This window comes from Bombus vancouverensis, chromosome 14 (genome assembly GCF_051014615.1).
Source record: "Bombus vancouverensis nearcticus chromosome 14, iyBomVanc1_principal, whole genome shotgun sequence".
Classification (NCBI taxonomy): domain Eukaryota; kingdom Metazoa; phylum Arthropoda; class Insecta; order Hymenoptera; family Apidae; genus Bombus; species Bombus vancouverensis.
In genome coordinates, this window is record NC_134924.1 from 10,295,723 (window position 1) to 10,312,655 (window position 16,933).

A 16,933-nucleotide genomic window follows, 5' to 3' on the forward strand; every position below is an offset into this window, starting at 1 on the left:
GATCGTGAACGAGACCGAACACCATGCGAATCGAAAACGTTCCGCGAGCTTTTTCTTCGATGGTGCGCCGAGCTGTTTTTCTTTTTTCTTTTTTTTTTTTTTTTTTTATCGCGAGCACATGGTGCGATCCATTGTATCGTGGGCGATAAGAAATGCCGTTAAACTGGCTACATACTTCGATTTTATACGTTATTCTCCTCTTCTTCTCCCTTGGCTCGTTATTATCGAACGCGTTGATCGATGACGTGACATGTGAACGGACGAGGAATTGAAATGTAAATGACACGCGAGACTTAATTCATTCTACTATATGGATGCAGACTAAACAGCTCGATATAAGATTTTCAAGACAGATCGTAATGGATCGTTAGCAAATTTTAATCAATTAGATGACTCTAATTTAGTCCTTGAAGAACGTATCTCTCTTCTTTTTGTCGTAGCAAGCTAATCTTTTTCAATCTGAATTTGATAAACTGTTATTTAAATAGAAACAAATACCGTCTAACAATGGGGAACGTATTTTAGGACGAACTAATTAGACGTCGTTTTATAAATGAAAAAAATTACGTAAAGTAACGACGGTTATTTAAATATCTAATGCCTGCAGACTTGTACGAAGGTGATCTTGTGCATTTTTTCTTTCGAGATATTCGCTTCAAGATTTTTCTTTTGCGTGGATTAAGACGTACGTTTTTAATTATACGATGAAATATGTAAAACGAAATAAAAGAAAAATGATTTTCTTATTCATAAGTCTCTCACGGACTGACCGATTTATCAATCAAATAACGTCAAAGTAAACAAGAACCGAGTTCTGTTTAACGATATAACTACCGACTTCATTTCACGCTTCAATTCATACGATTTTTCAATGATATTTCAATGTTATTATAATGTAAATCAACGTAACACAAAGCGTACGACAAGTACCATGTTTTTATATCTTTGACTTAGACTACTTTCAGAATCGCTAGCAGATATATGCTAACAAAAGGAAATAATAAATTGATGACAATTTCATAACTGTACGTAGAAAAAGCAATAATATATGATACCGCACATAAATAAATCTTACATACGGATCGTTAGTTGCAAACGTGGCATGTACCATACGTTATTCATCATCGGTATCATTCGTATGGTTTTATAAAAATGTCAACAGCTAGTACGTGTCACAAAGTTAGATTTATCTATATCCGACCTAACAAAAACTAAAACGTTGCACCGTTACTCCGTGTTTATGGTTTGCTGCGTAAAGACAATGCAAATTATTCAAAAGCTTCTGTTCCTGAACGTGTTACGATCTCTTTTATAATTTGCGTAATAGCGAACCGTCATTGTATCGTTTCCCGATGTAATTACGATACATATAAGCGCGTTTGCGGCATGAAAGAAAGCCGCATTCAACTGCGTCTATTATAATTTAGAGAAAGGAACCTATTCTACGCGTTGTTCTCCACGGGAACAACCGTTGAAGGTAATAAACGCGTGAAAAATATAATATGCGATACGATACACCGACGGAATGTCACAGACAGGAAATTTATATCACCGCGATATAATTCTATTTTTTCCAGTTCGTTTTATCGATTAACGATCTCTCCTTTGTTTTATTTATAAATTATCGTTCTACTGAAACATGAAAGTTAAAAACGATCGTAGAGAAACAAGCTCTATCGCTTTGTGGTAGAATCCTTTTTCTAAATGCACGGGTGCAAAAATTAAATATTTCGTAAAGTGTCAAGCTTTGAATAATTTTAGCTTTTATTAATAAAATGGCACTAGGAATCAATTTACGCGAAAAAATTAGTTTAGTAGTTAGTAAACAAATGAATAGAGTAGAATAAAGAAAGAATGGAATAATATAGCTATATAATAGAACGATAAAACTTTTTAAACAGCATAAAATTTTCCTTACTTCCTTTTCTTCTCCAGCTTAACTCGAAATCGCTCTATAAAGTCACCCTTTATTGTCTATTTTATAGTGATTTTGCAATACAAAATAAATCACGATATGCGACAGAATATACCATAAAATACTCTGTTGTAATTCTTCCAGTGGTTTCATTCTGTACGATAGTTATTTTAATTTTATTGTTAGCGTGGGCATCAGAACTTATAAATAAATATCAATAACGTTAGCGAAATGGTAATCGATGTCGGAATACGTTTATACCGGTAGCAATTCAAGAAACCATCGTAATTTAATTGATACTGTAGGTACTTACTCGTGCCAAGTAGAGCATGCTACAAGTTCGATAAATTCTAGTCGGGTTTGAAAAATCGTGGGTCGTGCCTGAGATAAAAGTCAGAATAATTTAGGATGCTAGACGCTGATGCGTAAACTTTCCCGTTTATGTCCGGCATGCAACAGGTTTCTACATCTACACAAACATTTTGTACACGCACGACAAAAGCATTTTATCGACTGGAAGAAACGAAAGAATCGTATCGACAGCTTTTTCTTCGATTAATGCAATTACAGAACTTTTATATTTTATTGAGAAATAAGAAATAATTTCTCTCTCAAGATTATTGGGAAGGACAAGAGAAGTAATTCAATATTTCTCAAAGTTTCTCAATAAATCTTTTACTCATAATATTTCATCTGTATTATCTTCTCGAATTACGCATAACTTTCGATTATTCTTTTCCCTCATTCTTGCAAAAAGACTAAGAATCTAACTCTCAACATTACTAAAACATGTTCTAACAGGAAGCACTGTTCTCTCAAACTATCAATCGACTCACAGCTTCGCTCATTGAACGCGAGTATTTCAAAAAATTACTCGTCAAAATTTCACCGCGTCTCAAGAAACTCTATATGTATAGGTTCATTGAAGAAATCATTCTAAATCGCCTAAACGATCACTCGTGTGAAACATTAAATATCGAATGAAAATAAAAAAAGACAGCGAATGCGACGCGTTGAAAATTTGTATAAAAATCGATCTAGTTCCATGGGTTCCCATGGCGTGGCGACAACGCAACAGTAGGAAGCGTAGCTAGAAACGAGAGTGCACACGCAACGAGGCATCGCAAACGGAACTCTAGAATTCCATGGCTAGCTCTCCTCTGGGTTTTCGCGATTGACTGTGTTTAACGGGCGAGACAAGCGAGCGTGTGGGCGCGTATATTCTCAGAGGCGACTCGAACAAGGCGAATTCCACGCTGGATTACGACGATCGCTTGCTTCGCAGACGGCTCGTGAATGGCCCACGCCTCCGAGAGAAATAGATAAATGACCAGACGCGTATTCCGCTTTATCACGGCATGGGAAACGCGGCCCCTCGACATCGGCGATCCCTTGCTAAATGCGAAATGAAATCGGAATGGAAGTGTCGACCGCCACGCTGTTACCGTCTGCGCTCGTTCCGCTTGCTCTCCATGAAAAACGAGTTCACGCTCTGCATTTCAACTTTTTCTCTTTCTTATTGCTCCCCTTCTTCCTTTTTCCTTTCTTTTTGGTTCTCGATGGTGTTTAACTTTGCGCGTTTTATTATAAAATAAATAATAACGCAATAACGCAGGAAACACGCGAAACATTCTCCGAACTTCGAATTCAATGGACAATTACGATCAGCAAGGAAGCAGTTAAATTTTGCTTTATTGCAAGTTATTTCGATTTTCAGATTTATAAAACATCGTCACGAGTATTTAGAATATTTGTCTGATTCTCCTACGTGAAGTTACATTTCCAAGAAGCAACGTATTGCAAGTTGCTAGAATAGAATAAAACGCACAATCACTTTTCAAAATAAAAAATATAATAAAAAAAAGAAAAATGCTAAAAATTCCATCTCCAATTGTCAGCATCAATAGAAAACATCCATAAATCAATCTCATTGAAACAAACATATTTTCTAATCCAACAGAAACCTATTCACTGACTTTCACCATCCATGAGTATATGTATAACACGTGTAATACACACTTCATTCAAGTCCAGCAAACAACTTTTTAAACCTGTAAAACTCATTCAAACGAATAAAAACACATAAAACGAAACCTATACAAGATATAAATGTATCGTGTAAAATAATCAAAGTCGTGTCTTTGAATGTTGCTATTGAAATCTACCAAAGCCACAAAAACAACTGGTTGAAAATCATAAAACTCGTCAAATCCAATAAAACCAGCTAGAATCATAAGAAAGGTAAAAGTATTGCGCAAAATAATCAAATATCGTGGTCGCGTATTTGGATAGGCGTGAAGCGTCGAGCTTCGCTACTTGAATACAGAGGCTACTTGGAACAGACAGGGCCCAGCCAACAGTATTCATTGACTAGCAAGCGCGTGTTATCTACGTAATCGCGTGTCGAGGACTTACCGATATAGAGAGGAGAGGTGTCGTAGGCGTTGCAGGGGCCGGCGTGTCGCGTCTCGAGGACGAAGCCGGTAGCGCAGGCGTCCTTGACGATGTGACACCAGCTTGGATAGGTGATATTGTTGGTGGCACACAACATGGTCGCCGATGGATCTCGATCACGGTGTGTCCGGTTCCGGACGCGCTCCCGCTTCCGGGGACACCGATAGGTACAGGTCACGCAACGTGGTCGGCCCGACTTCATCTCCGATAGACACGTCTGCCCCTCGCGACAACGAATCGTCGTACAGTCTGCGTTCTCTATAAAATAGCAAGACGAATCGTAGCGTAATCAGTGTTCTCTAAAAAGTATTAAAGCGAATCGTTGTACAGTTTGTATTCTCTATAAAACAGCAAAACGAATCGTAGTATACCTAGCCATTGTTCCAGAAAAAATATTAAAGCGAATCGTATATTCTTTACGAAGTGGAAAAGAGGAATCGTAGCACAATCTGCGTTCTCTATAAAATGGCAAAAGGAAACGCAGTACGATAGAGTTCGATTTATAGGAACTAGGCGCAACAAATTTATGTAATTGCGGTTCAAGTAATAAAAGGTTGTCGATTTTTTTCGCTGCTAATTTTTATTCAAACAATAGAAGCTCGCGTTCAGACAGGTGAATTCAACCAGCAAAAATTGAGTTAATTGAGCGTCAACTAACATTTCGATTCGATAAATCGAGTTCTACCGTGCAATCCGTGTTCTTTATAAAATAGAAAAATGAATTACAGTACAGTCTGCGTTCTATAAAAAAGAATAATAGAAAAAAAAACGGCGCTGTCACGCATTCACCGAACGAATGGAAATTTTTTCGAATGATTAATATCGATGGATTTTGATTCGAGTTCGTTTTACGAGTAGAACGGTATTCCTTTTGCTCTTTGATGATCTCTCAGACGGAAACTGTAGATACGACGTATGCTGATGAGTCTGGAGGCTCGTTTGTGTTTTATAAAGGCGCTTGTGAAGGATTAAGTCTGCTGCAGAATCGTTTTTGTTTGGATAACTGTTCCTCCTTTTTTCATCTCGATGGATGATGATGTAACCCGAATGTTAAAAATCTTTTCCCTCTAGAAAAAGTGTGCAATGGAATTGAATTTAAGAGCCTCCACTTATCCGTGATCGCCTCTTCGTATACGAATGTTACTTCATTGTTTTATTAACTCCACGCTCCTTAAATTTTTACTTCCCATTCTTGCTTTAGTTTTAATCTTTAAACGTTAATTAACTGGACCATAAATATATTTGTTTCCGGTTAAACTGGTCTCAAATTTGTATACGGTATATCTTTTTTTATACAAAACCATATGTTTCTATTACCAACGACCGATAAAAAATAATTCTTCTCGTTGGTTAAAAAAGATTCGACCCTCAAAGGGTCAGCACAGAAACAAACTTCCCCAGCTTCCCTGTACTTCCCGTCGTAAGAAAAAAACGACTCAGCCAAAAATGAAGCAAAGAGCATAGTAGAATCGAGCGATGTTTCGTCAAAGTCCAACTTGACAAACGTCCCACAAACATTTCGATTATATTAAAGAACCTTCTCTGAAAGTCTAAACTGGTACCGTCTGAGAAACGCAAGTTCACGATCGTTCCTTGTACCAAGACCTTGAGAGCTCAAACGGATTGACCTCATCGCGGAAGATCGAGTGGCAGGCAAAGTCACGGATGTGGATTGATTTTCGCGAACGCGAGACATCACCGGGGAACGTGCACGTTACATAATAACAAATGGCACTGGAAGGAACTGGCTAGTAGTAGAGCTACTGTGACGAGGCAGAAACGAGAGACAGGTTCAATCGTCGAATTAGACGCGCTCTATCTTCGTCCACTCGGTAGATTCGTGCGGTGACTCGTTCGCAGACACGATTACTGCAATAATATGTCGTTACACCTACTTGGGTCAATGGCCCACTTCTCACGGAGGGATCGTGTAATGTATTGCTCATTTTTCATCCTGCCAGTCGTCAATGCGTACGCGACCCGATGAAACGTTACGCAATTCGTACATCGACCGTCTACATTCGGATAAATCACTCATTTGGTCAAGCGACACGATTGTTTCAAAATTCGCAATTTGAAGTTTTGAGTAGATGTAGCTGATATCGAGACACAAAGATGTTTAGTTCGTGTGAAGTGTCTCTCTAATATCCTTTCGCTAAAACGTAAATTTAATTTACGATAACAATTGAAATTTACGACGATGTAAAATATTTCGAGCCAGTCTCGCATACGTAAAAGTTTACCAAACTTCGGTCTATGCTTATCTATGTTTCACTCTTATGAAACTAAAGTACATATTTAATATAAAAATAACCGGATTCTCCATTCTGAAGATTTACGATACTAACAATTTACGAAAAAGAAGCTCCAATTATTTTGCGAAGAGATTTGAAAGTACGTAGCCGACGTTTAACAGAGCTCAGAGTGTTGTTCGATCACTTAATTTACAATAATTTAAAATAAATCCATAATTTAGAACGATCAATATACAACTTCTTTTCATTTTCAATGTCAATAATATCGATTATCTTCTGCTATTTTCAACAAACCCACAAGTTGATATCTTTTCGAACTTCGAGGAAATTTGAAATGCTTATTGAAAAATGAGAAAAAGAAACAAGAATTTATGAATTAGACAAAGCCACAAAGAGGTTAAATACGTTTGGTACACGGTATATTTAATTGCCATTATGAGATCAATAACGCAGATGGTGCACATCTACCGTATGATAGTCTATATCGATCTGTCATGGGCCACTGTTATAAATATCAATTATTCTCGAGCATCGTATGAGGTATATTTGTTTGTCTGCCGGACGTCTGACGTATAAAATGGCGGACGTAAATTCTTTGTCTAGTCTAGGGTTCCTAGTGCACGTGTAAGCCACGATCGGAGCAATCATCATATCACTCGCGTGTGTAGTTGTAGTCTGTGTTGTCCGTACCACGTGGCTGTACTAGATTAATATTAAGTGATTCACGCTCCGTAATGCGATCCTTGTTGTTAGACACGATGCTTAGGCTACGTGCGTACTTTTATATGAAAGTCTACTCGATGCTGGATCTCATTGCCTGTTACACGCTGGCTAGCGTTACATTGTTATACATTGAGAGACATCTGCTTAGAGGGAGCAATTGGATTTATTAAGACACATTACGCAAATTGTAGTACCGAGAACATTATATTAATGAGAATACAACGCTGCATCTTTATTAGAAAAATATATGGGAACGCGTGTTATGGGACATGTCGAAAACAACCACTTGCTCCCTACGAACGTAATGGACAAAGCATTTGTAGAAATTATATTATCCTCCTTTTGTTATTATATAGTATTATTGATAACGTTGTTACTTTATTGCGACGAAATTAATTATTACCTTCTTTCTTTTTAAATATTTTCTTAGGCTATATTAGCTATATTTACGTAGCTATATGTTGACAGTATATAGCTAACAATGAAAATAGAGATAAATGATGCGTAAGTCTAGTTTTTATTATTTTTAATTTATTATTCCTTATTATTATATTTATTTGTTATTTTTTATATATATATATTATTCTTAACTATATTCTATATTATTCTTATTATTTAAATTCAATCGAAACTGTTTACGTCTAACCCGAATTTTCATAAAAAGCCTGCAATAACGTATTTATGTCTGAATTACAAGTATCTTTATCGTCATCGCTAAAAATAATTATATTCTCATATTTTACTCTCGGTATAATATATTCCAAATTTTTTTAAATAAGAAAAAAGACTTCATATGCATTATGCCACGCACGCTTTATCAATATAATTTCTCGCGATCGAAGGATGCTTGCAAAGTAATAATTCTGCAACCTATCACGAACGAAGTTGTCAAGGAAAAGGATTGACAGCATCAAAGGATATACTTCTTAAATCATCACTATAATCATACTATATTTCACCTGACGTTTCGTAAGATATTTGTACGGTAAAGAGATATCAAGGTAATCATGCCGGTTCGTGCACGTTTCCGTAGTTCAATCAGCACCTACATTGTGTCAATGCTACTCCAAGTTGAATGACCAATGACCCTCGTGCAAGGCGTTGCATAATATTACGTTCTGTTTCTTAGTCATTACGTATCAAACGATACGATAAATCGCAGTGCCTCGTTGCCTTTGACATTTAAGCCGAATCATTCACAGTGTACATACGTAATTATGTAATAACAGGCGCGCGGCCGCAGAGAAACAAGCAGAACAAACGTTTATTGAGACGATTCAGCAAGATTGTTTGCATTATTCTTCCTTTCAAAAGAATCTTTTAACACGTGCAATTCGCGGAACAGATGATTTCCGCGAATCTCTATATTTCCAGATCCAGGTATTCTTATAACAATTATTTATTTGCGTATTAGTTAAATTTCAAACTCGTCAGAACCATGAATACTGGTTATTGATCGAATAATCGGAAACAGAAAATAAAAAAGAAAAAAAAATACAAAATACGTGATGTTAATACGAAGAACAATTTCGTAAAACTGTTAATTATTATGGTATATTATTATAACATAAAATGTAGATTTCTATGAATAAATAAAAATATCGAAGATTAACGAAATGATTGCGATAAAATATTGACGACTTCTAATCTGCATAAGAGACCTCTCTTATTTGCGAGTTCGTCAAATATATCATATTGAACCGTTGTCTACGAAAATATAGCAACACGTTACTTGACACGCCTCAATAGAGCTGTAAATTTGTAAAGCACCAACGACATCTTCGACGAATACGAGACTGTTTGCAAATCCGCGATATAACATGCTTATGATTTATGATTCATATATGTGATGAGGGTCAACGCAAGAAGGAATGCACGCGGCCAGCCATTACGTATACGTATAAGCATTATGGCTCACGAATGGGCATATGTTCGTGAGGCACGTGCTCGTTAAAGAGAAATACGCTTCGTCTTTCAAGCATTATATTGTCTTATTTATGCATTTATTTACTCCCTGTAATACGTAACATCGTTCGACAGCAAACGTCATTCGACGTGCGAAGTGATCACCGATTCCGATAAGTGATTGATCAATATCATGAAATAACTGAAAGATTGATAAACAAATTATTTTATGATAATCTACCTTGTAATTACATTGTACGTACAATTATTAGATTTTATTCTAATTTTAAATAATTTGAACGGCGTATACGAAACTTTGTGTCAAATTTTCATCTGCTGTCCCTGCTGTCACTTGAAAGATTATCGCTATTTTTTTTTTTTTTTTATTAAATCGTAAATTTAAAAATGTTCGTAGAATTGCAAAATTTTAACAATCGTTATATTTTGAACATTTAACGTTATCGTTCATTAGCACGTGTGTTTATTAACCGTTGTACGAATTGCCCCGACAGCGACGAGCGCATCGAAGCTATTTGAATTACAATGCCGATGTTAATCCGGATTTCCTTAATATTTCTTTGCTTGTAGTACTTTCTTAGCAGACTAAAAATAGCATGGGATCGTGGTAATGTTAATCGCTACGATAAAAAGCCGGAGTGCATGAAAAAGGAAAGAAAAACAAGAATGAAGAGGAAACGGAGAAATGAGAAGCGGACAGCAGATGAATGAACCGTTTAATAGGCGGTTAAGTCAAAGAGCATGTAATAACTTCGTACCGAACAAACTCTTTCAACGAAATTTATTTGTTTTTCTCCATAAATTAAGCGTAATTTACGGTGTTTCATTTCACACGCCTACGCAGCCGTTCGTATGATTTAAAACAGTGCAGTTACTCGAGAGTTAAAATTGTATTCCGCTGAATATCTCTATGAAAAGAACGGCCGTGCTTTTAACTCCTCGCAACCCAATTCTTTCCTCCCTCTTCAAAGTGTCTCTCGTTATTTCATTTTATACAAATTCTGTGCTAAAAGGATAGATTGAAAATAAAATTAATAGCTGGCTATTAATTTTCCATCGAATAATTCGATTCTTAATTACACGAGAAAATAAGTCGTTTAAGTGGATCTGCAGAATCGCACAGTATAAACTTATACAGTACGCGTCTGTCTCCGATAATTCATTGACTTGGACACGAACGTTGTGCGCTGAATAACTGTGGTTATCAGTTGCAAACGTCGCAAAGTGATTGGCTAAGAAGAACTGAACTTTACGTCTTTTAAATTCAATAGTAGCAAGGAACTTGGATTTTAATGAAGCGGGTATGTAAACGAGTACAGCGCAATGTACGTATTTCTGTCGTTCGTATTAGGATGTTAGAATATGTCTATGCTGATAGAATGCTAGAATATGTCAATACCGATTGAATGTTAGAACATGTTCTCTTAGAATATGTTTAAACTATCCGAGCTCTCAAGTTTCTTCAGGACACGCGTTGATCGTTTGTTCAAAATTCGTCACGACCACCCTTCCACGCGTCCTTGACGCGCCTTCTTCCGGCGTGGCACCCGAACTGACGCGAGATGTCCGGTTTTTCGGAAAGGTCGCAATACTCCTGCAGGTCAGTAACCTCGATATCTTGTACGATTACAATATGGTTTCAAAGTTCCCTTTGAAGATACTGAGTTTGTAACATGTTCCTGGCTATCGAGTGCGAAATAAAGTAAAAATGTTTAATGCGATTTGCTCGTGCTTCCCTAATAAGCTTTAAGATTCCGACTCGAAAGTAGTCCTCTTTACGATCGTGCTATAAACTTTACCAAGGAATACCTCGCGTGGTTCCTTGCGTGTTCCGGACGGGAAATTATATTAATTTAATCTGATAGTTAATAGCCTGTTAAATGGCAATTAGACTCTTGTTTATTTATTTATTACTATAATTATTCTTCATATATAAATATTTTAATTTTCGCTTCATCTTAAAGGAGTTCGAAATTTTGTACAGTCACGTCGTGTCAATCTTTTTACACAATTATGCTATCTACAAATAGAACAATCGATTTTAATCGTTTCGGTGATATTCTCGGAGACACGCGCGTCAATCGTAATTAATGAGACGTGGTTATTAATAATGCAGAGGAAACATGGGGTAGCTCAAAGTATATCCTTTTCGGAACTCGTTCTACCAGTCGTAACAAAGCAACGGATAGAACGTTGCATTGCTGCGGATTCGTGGCTAGTTCTCTCTTAGGGATCCGATATAATTAATTAGCAACGGCATTAAATGGACACGTCAGCAGGAACCAGTTGTTAGTCCCGTAATTAACGATGCAGGATAAGATCGGCTTTCTTTGTCCGTTATAATTTTCTGTTTATCTTACGCCGATCACATTTCGGTGACCGTAATTGTAATTTAGAAAATTGTTAAGCTAAAATAAATTTCTAAACGAATATTGATTTTTATCGATGATTTTCAACCACGATTCGATGAGTTTTTAAGAAACATTCGTGAGAAATTATTAATTTGATGAAATAGGATCTCCTTTTTAGAAAAAGAGAATTCATTATGTTGGATATATACTTAAGAGTGTCAAATTAAAAGAATAACTTTCAAACATATTTAATCAACAAAGGTTTTATTAATCTACGATATCTTTGTTGAACAGGGAAATGTCATTAAAAAAACGATATCGAAATAATAACGTTAAAATACCTTAATATCGCTTAAGAGCCGCAATAACATCCACCATCAAGAACACGGAAAGTCCCATAAAAATGAAACGTTACAATCTCGTCCCTCCATTTACCCCGCATGCAATAATCTCTCTGACAATCTCTTCAACGTCCATGCAAACGGATAATTTCCCCCGGAACTTGCCCGAAGAGTGAAAAACGTTGAGGCGCGAAAAAAATTTGATGCGCGAGAAAACCATGCCAATGTATGGAGGAGCTATTAGCGGCGAGTAAAAAGAAATAAGCAAATTACTTAACGCCTATGCTGGCGCGAGAAGATGGCACCGCGTGTACGAGAGGTCCGAGAATATCAAAGAATCCGGACCGGCGGGGCCAGAGGTGGAAAGGAAGAAAAGAGAGAGACTGGGAAAAGCTCGCACATATTACCGTATGCATATTTGCAGACACGTGCACTTTCGCGCCTCGGATCCTCGAGGAAGACGATTATTTACATCGCGACACCTCCTCGCTAAGCCGGCTGGTTTATTTACTTATTTACTTCCTTGTCCTTCGTGTGTACCGTTTCTTCTTCCTCTCGCGGCTGTCTATGTTTCTTTCGTCGTTTTTTCCCTCTCTTCCTTCCCTCTTTTTTCCTCTCTTCCTCCACTGCTTCTCTTCATCGTGTCTCGATCGAAGGAAGTTTTTACGTTTCACCGGAGCCTCTATTAACTCGAGCGTTAAAATTTCTGAATTCCACCGGAACGGGAAAACAGAAACAGAAAAGCCGATGGCCGATGCTCGCTGAACAATCCATCGGTTTTTAGTAGGTCCCATCCAAGCGGTATCCGCGCGTTTTATTCGACGAGCACGATGGAATTTTACGAGAAAACACGATGCTTGCAGCATGACGTTTGGTCGTAAAAAGTGTACCTATTTTTGAAGGTGTTTTATCGAGTAGTATTTTTTACTTGACTAACATCGACTACGAATTATCGATGATTTATAAACGAATTTGGTTTCGAATTAATCTTATCGTAATGAATATACATCTTTTGAACAGAAATATACCTACAGACGTACAATGGTGAAACATAATAGCGATAATCACGGGAGTAATTCCTTTGTTTCCAAACTGAGGCAGTAGAAAAAATCAGTCGAATATTTTGAATTATTGATATTTTACTGATATAATTTTCCTCATTGAATTACTCAATTTGTTGAGTATTTTTTCATTACCAAAATGGCAGAGGTAAGAATAAACATTTTATCCACGAAACGTAGTGTTCTCTTCGCGTCGAAATTGACAATGATAGATCGTAACAAAGTTTAAAACTAGAGTATCTATCGAAGTAAATAATTAAGATGTTTCAATGTTTCTTGCTATGGATACGAGAATTAAAGTTACCGATGAGTAAAAGTAAAAACATGTTCCTGAACTTGTTGCGAACCAGACAAGAACGAGATTCTTTTCACTTAGCAGATAGCTATTTGCTTAGTATAAAAATGCATTCTCGATTTGCGTGCATCACTGATACGACGTATAATCATCTCTTGTCTCTTTCTTCGGATCTTGTTTTACGATACCAAACAAAGATTATATCGATCGAAGAGATCAGTCTAAATAAACGTATCGTTATTTACAGAAACGAATTGCAACCTGTACTTAGAAAATTACATTTCAGAAAAAAATTAAATTCACTATAGTATAAAGAACAAACAAACGATGTTTATTTTCGTCTCGACATTTATCTCGACTAATACGCATTCTGTTCATAAAGGGAGATTAACATGTCGTTCAACGCAATACATACATATGTATGTAAAGCGCATTTCTACGCGTTCTGCCAGCTAAGTGTTAACCCATGTCGGGTCAGACGTTAACACATCGAGGATGAGACATTTTCTCGTGAATTTTACTGCGGGATAAACAACTTCGGTAAAAGGTATAATAGAAGTTCTGTTATTGCAATCAAGTTATAATAAACTCTTGTTAATACGGTTATCCGAACGTGAATTTTACCAGAAATTTACTAGAAATTGTAATATTTATGGAATGAAATTTTAGTTGAACCTCGATTTAATAAATTACAGTTGACTTTATCCGCTTGTCTGAACGTGAACTCCTATTCTGTATCTTAAAATTTCATCCAATAAATATACTTAGCTCTACTGTACTTTCAAACAGTCTCGAACCTAAACGAAATATTCCAGAAGGAATCTCTACAATTTTCCTTGCGTATTAATTGCACCGCTATAACAACGCGATAATAAAATACGAGTACAGTGGTACGATAAAACAAAAGGGTACGTGTCTCCTTCTCGCATCTCGGTTACGAGCAGACAAATTCTGCCAGAATTTCCGCTGCGACGCAAGGCGACGTATCGTCCCGTGCGTCGGAGTATACAGTTATCCGATCGGAATATTCAGAAACTGCGAACGTTCTCCCGCAGCTCCATCGTCGATGTGTCTCCTGAGTCCAGGGATCCGGCAGATTTCGCGGCAGCCGCGGTTGAATGCAGCTCGCATCGGCCCGTTACCACGGCGATATGTAAAACGCAGTCACGGGCGGACGATGCACGGTTTGCATACGGGCAAAGGTTCTTTTCGCCGATTGTTTACAGTATTGAGGAGCGGGCGAGCACGAGGACGAACGGTCGAGAAGTGGAAGGTCGAAGAGAAAGGGTGCGGCGAGGGGCAAACTTTTGAAGCGAGCGAGCGAGCGAGTAAGTCGAGTGAGCAGGGTAAGACGCGTGGGCAAAGGAGGAGACTCGCGGCCTCAAGAAGCGAGTATTCGAGCGGAGGCATGCGCCAGTGAATGTCGATGTCGAGACGCAGACGCGCGGACGTTGATATGGTTGCAAGGAACGGACGAACGAACGAACGAACTGGCTTGGTGCATGGTCGTGGAGTGCAAGAGACGGAGAGGAAAGATCGGTGCGAGAAAGAAAGAGAGAGATAGCCGGATTCGGCTGGTGGATAAAACGGGTGGATCGACCTGGAGAGAAAAGGAGAGGGCAGATCTTGCACAAGTCCGGCGAAAAAAGAAGAGCTTGGCGCGGACGCCGCGCCACGCCGCTCGCCGGTGACCAGACACCATGCCGCACCGTGCACGGTGTTACTGACGAGGAAAGGTTGAGCAACGCGCCTCCAGCCTTCCCGACCACGAGAGAAAAACATCGACTTTCGAAAAGGGCCCCTGCCGCTCTCGTGTCACCGGACTTTGCCTTTTTAGCGGGACCCCTCTCGAAATTCGAAGGGAACCAACCGGCCCGGCCCGGCCCGTACTCGCTCGCGAAATCGCATGGATCCTACAGATAGGGAATGGATTAGAGAGATACGCGTTCGTTCTTCGAGATATGAATCTTTTGCGGATTAAATCGATATCGTGTGAAATGTAGGTACAGTCGGTGGGAATGTTTGAAGTTTCAGCCCTTAGAACGTTTTTAGTAGTTGTTTCGTCGCTTGTTTTACTATATCGAATCGTACTTCTAATAGATTATAGAAGTATTTGCCTTTAAAAAGATAATTCGAAGTTAGAATAATTAATATACCGTTTGGTAGGCTAAAACTTTTGTACAAACCGAAGTCGATGACCAAGCTGTAACTAGGAAGATATTCAGAATGTTTCGTATATCTTGTACAATGTTTATGCATCGCGTATGGACTCCTCGACGTTGCCAAGGTCGCAGAACGATTGTAAAGTTATCACTCAATTCACCCTTGAAGAGCTATCATATCGGCTCTAAATTCCAGTCGTCTTGAAATAAGTTTGCAAAATGATGATAAAGTATTCGTTACCTCGTTTTTCCCAGTATTCCTAAACATTACGGCAAATGAAACATCAAGGTATATTTAAACACCACACCAAGAATGTAGGATTACATCTTTGTACTATAACAGACAACGCTTATCGTCTTCGACGTTATTTAATGGCAAAAACATCCCCCGTCGAAAATTTCAGACCAGCATGGAGTACTAACAAACCTTCGAAGTTTCTTCGTATCCGAAATCTAAACTGATATTTCTCGAAGCGAGATCCGCGGGGGTGCGTCACGACGTATCGTTCGCACATCGAACGGTCCTCCGTAGAATCTTGTTGCGCGCGGAATCTCGGATAAACGTTCGCTTCTCTTTCTCTTCACGTGGCCCCTCTTCCCATCGGCTCCTTTTCTCCCTCTTCTTCGACTTCATTTTCTTGTTTCTCCTCGTCTAACCGTCTCCCTATATTTCTCTTCCTCCTTTTTCGCTCCCTGCATATGCAGGACTCCCTTCTGGTTCCCCGGTCGTCGACGTTCTCTTTCTCTCTGTCCGCGCGTATCCTACTCCCTGTTCGTCGTCGGCGCACGTCCCTCCCTCTCTCCTCTCTCTTTTCCTCCCGCGGCGTCGACCAGTCGAAAAAGACGGTACGTATGGCATACCTCGCGCAGAGTCGTGCCACGAGGCCTTCTTCGTGCGAGGTACTCAACCTTCTTTGCATCTACCGGTCTCCTCTCTTACCTTCTTCTCGGACGGTAAATGTCTGACCTCGTGCGACCCACCTGTTCTCCTCAAGTAGAGAGGTAAGGTCCTCGTCGGACACGGAGGAGAAATAGGAAGAGCAGCCAGCAGCCAACGGCAGCGGGCAAAAAGTGGGAAGGAATAGCAGGAGGTTGGAAGCAGAGGCAAAACGGAATCGTTCTAAAACCTGATAGAATCGCAAAACGAACGATCCGCGGTTTCACTGTGTGTACCATCATAGCCCACCGATAGAGTCGCCTTTGATCTCGACCATGCTGGATCACGGAAGTCGTTCCGAGAATAAAGGATGAAGTTCAGCTGGTAGACGCTACCGGAGGCATCAAAGGTATCCCGGTGTCGAGCTTTTCTCGAGTCGAAACTACTGGAGGAACTTTTGGCGGGCGGTTTCTGTCGGATAAGACGCCAGAGAAAATAGAGAGATCCCCTTTTTTTTTTCATCGTCCGCTGAAGCTTTCCGCTAAAACTTGATTCTTCTGCGTTTCTCGTCTCTCC

The 16,933-nt window shown here is 38.8% G+C and overlaps 1 protein-coding gene across 1 annotated transcript in view; it reads right to left on the reverse strand.

Moving 5' to 3' along the window:
* The window catches only part of LOC117155311 (uncharacterized), a 69,862-nt gene that overhangs the window by 11,730 nt on the left and 41,199 nt on the right, over positions 1 to 16,933 (reverse strand). The window contains exon 5 of the mRNA XM_033331162.2: positions 4,331 to 4,627. Within this exon, the coding sequence (XP_033187053.1) occupies positions 4,331 to 4,627 (297 nt within the window). The remainder of the gene's footprint in view (positions 1 to 4,330; positions 4,628 to 16,933) is intronic.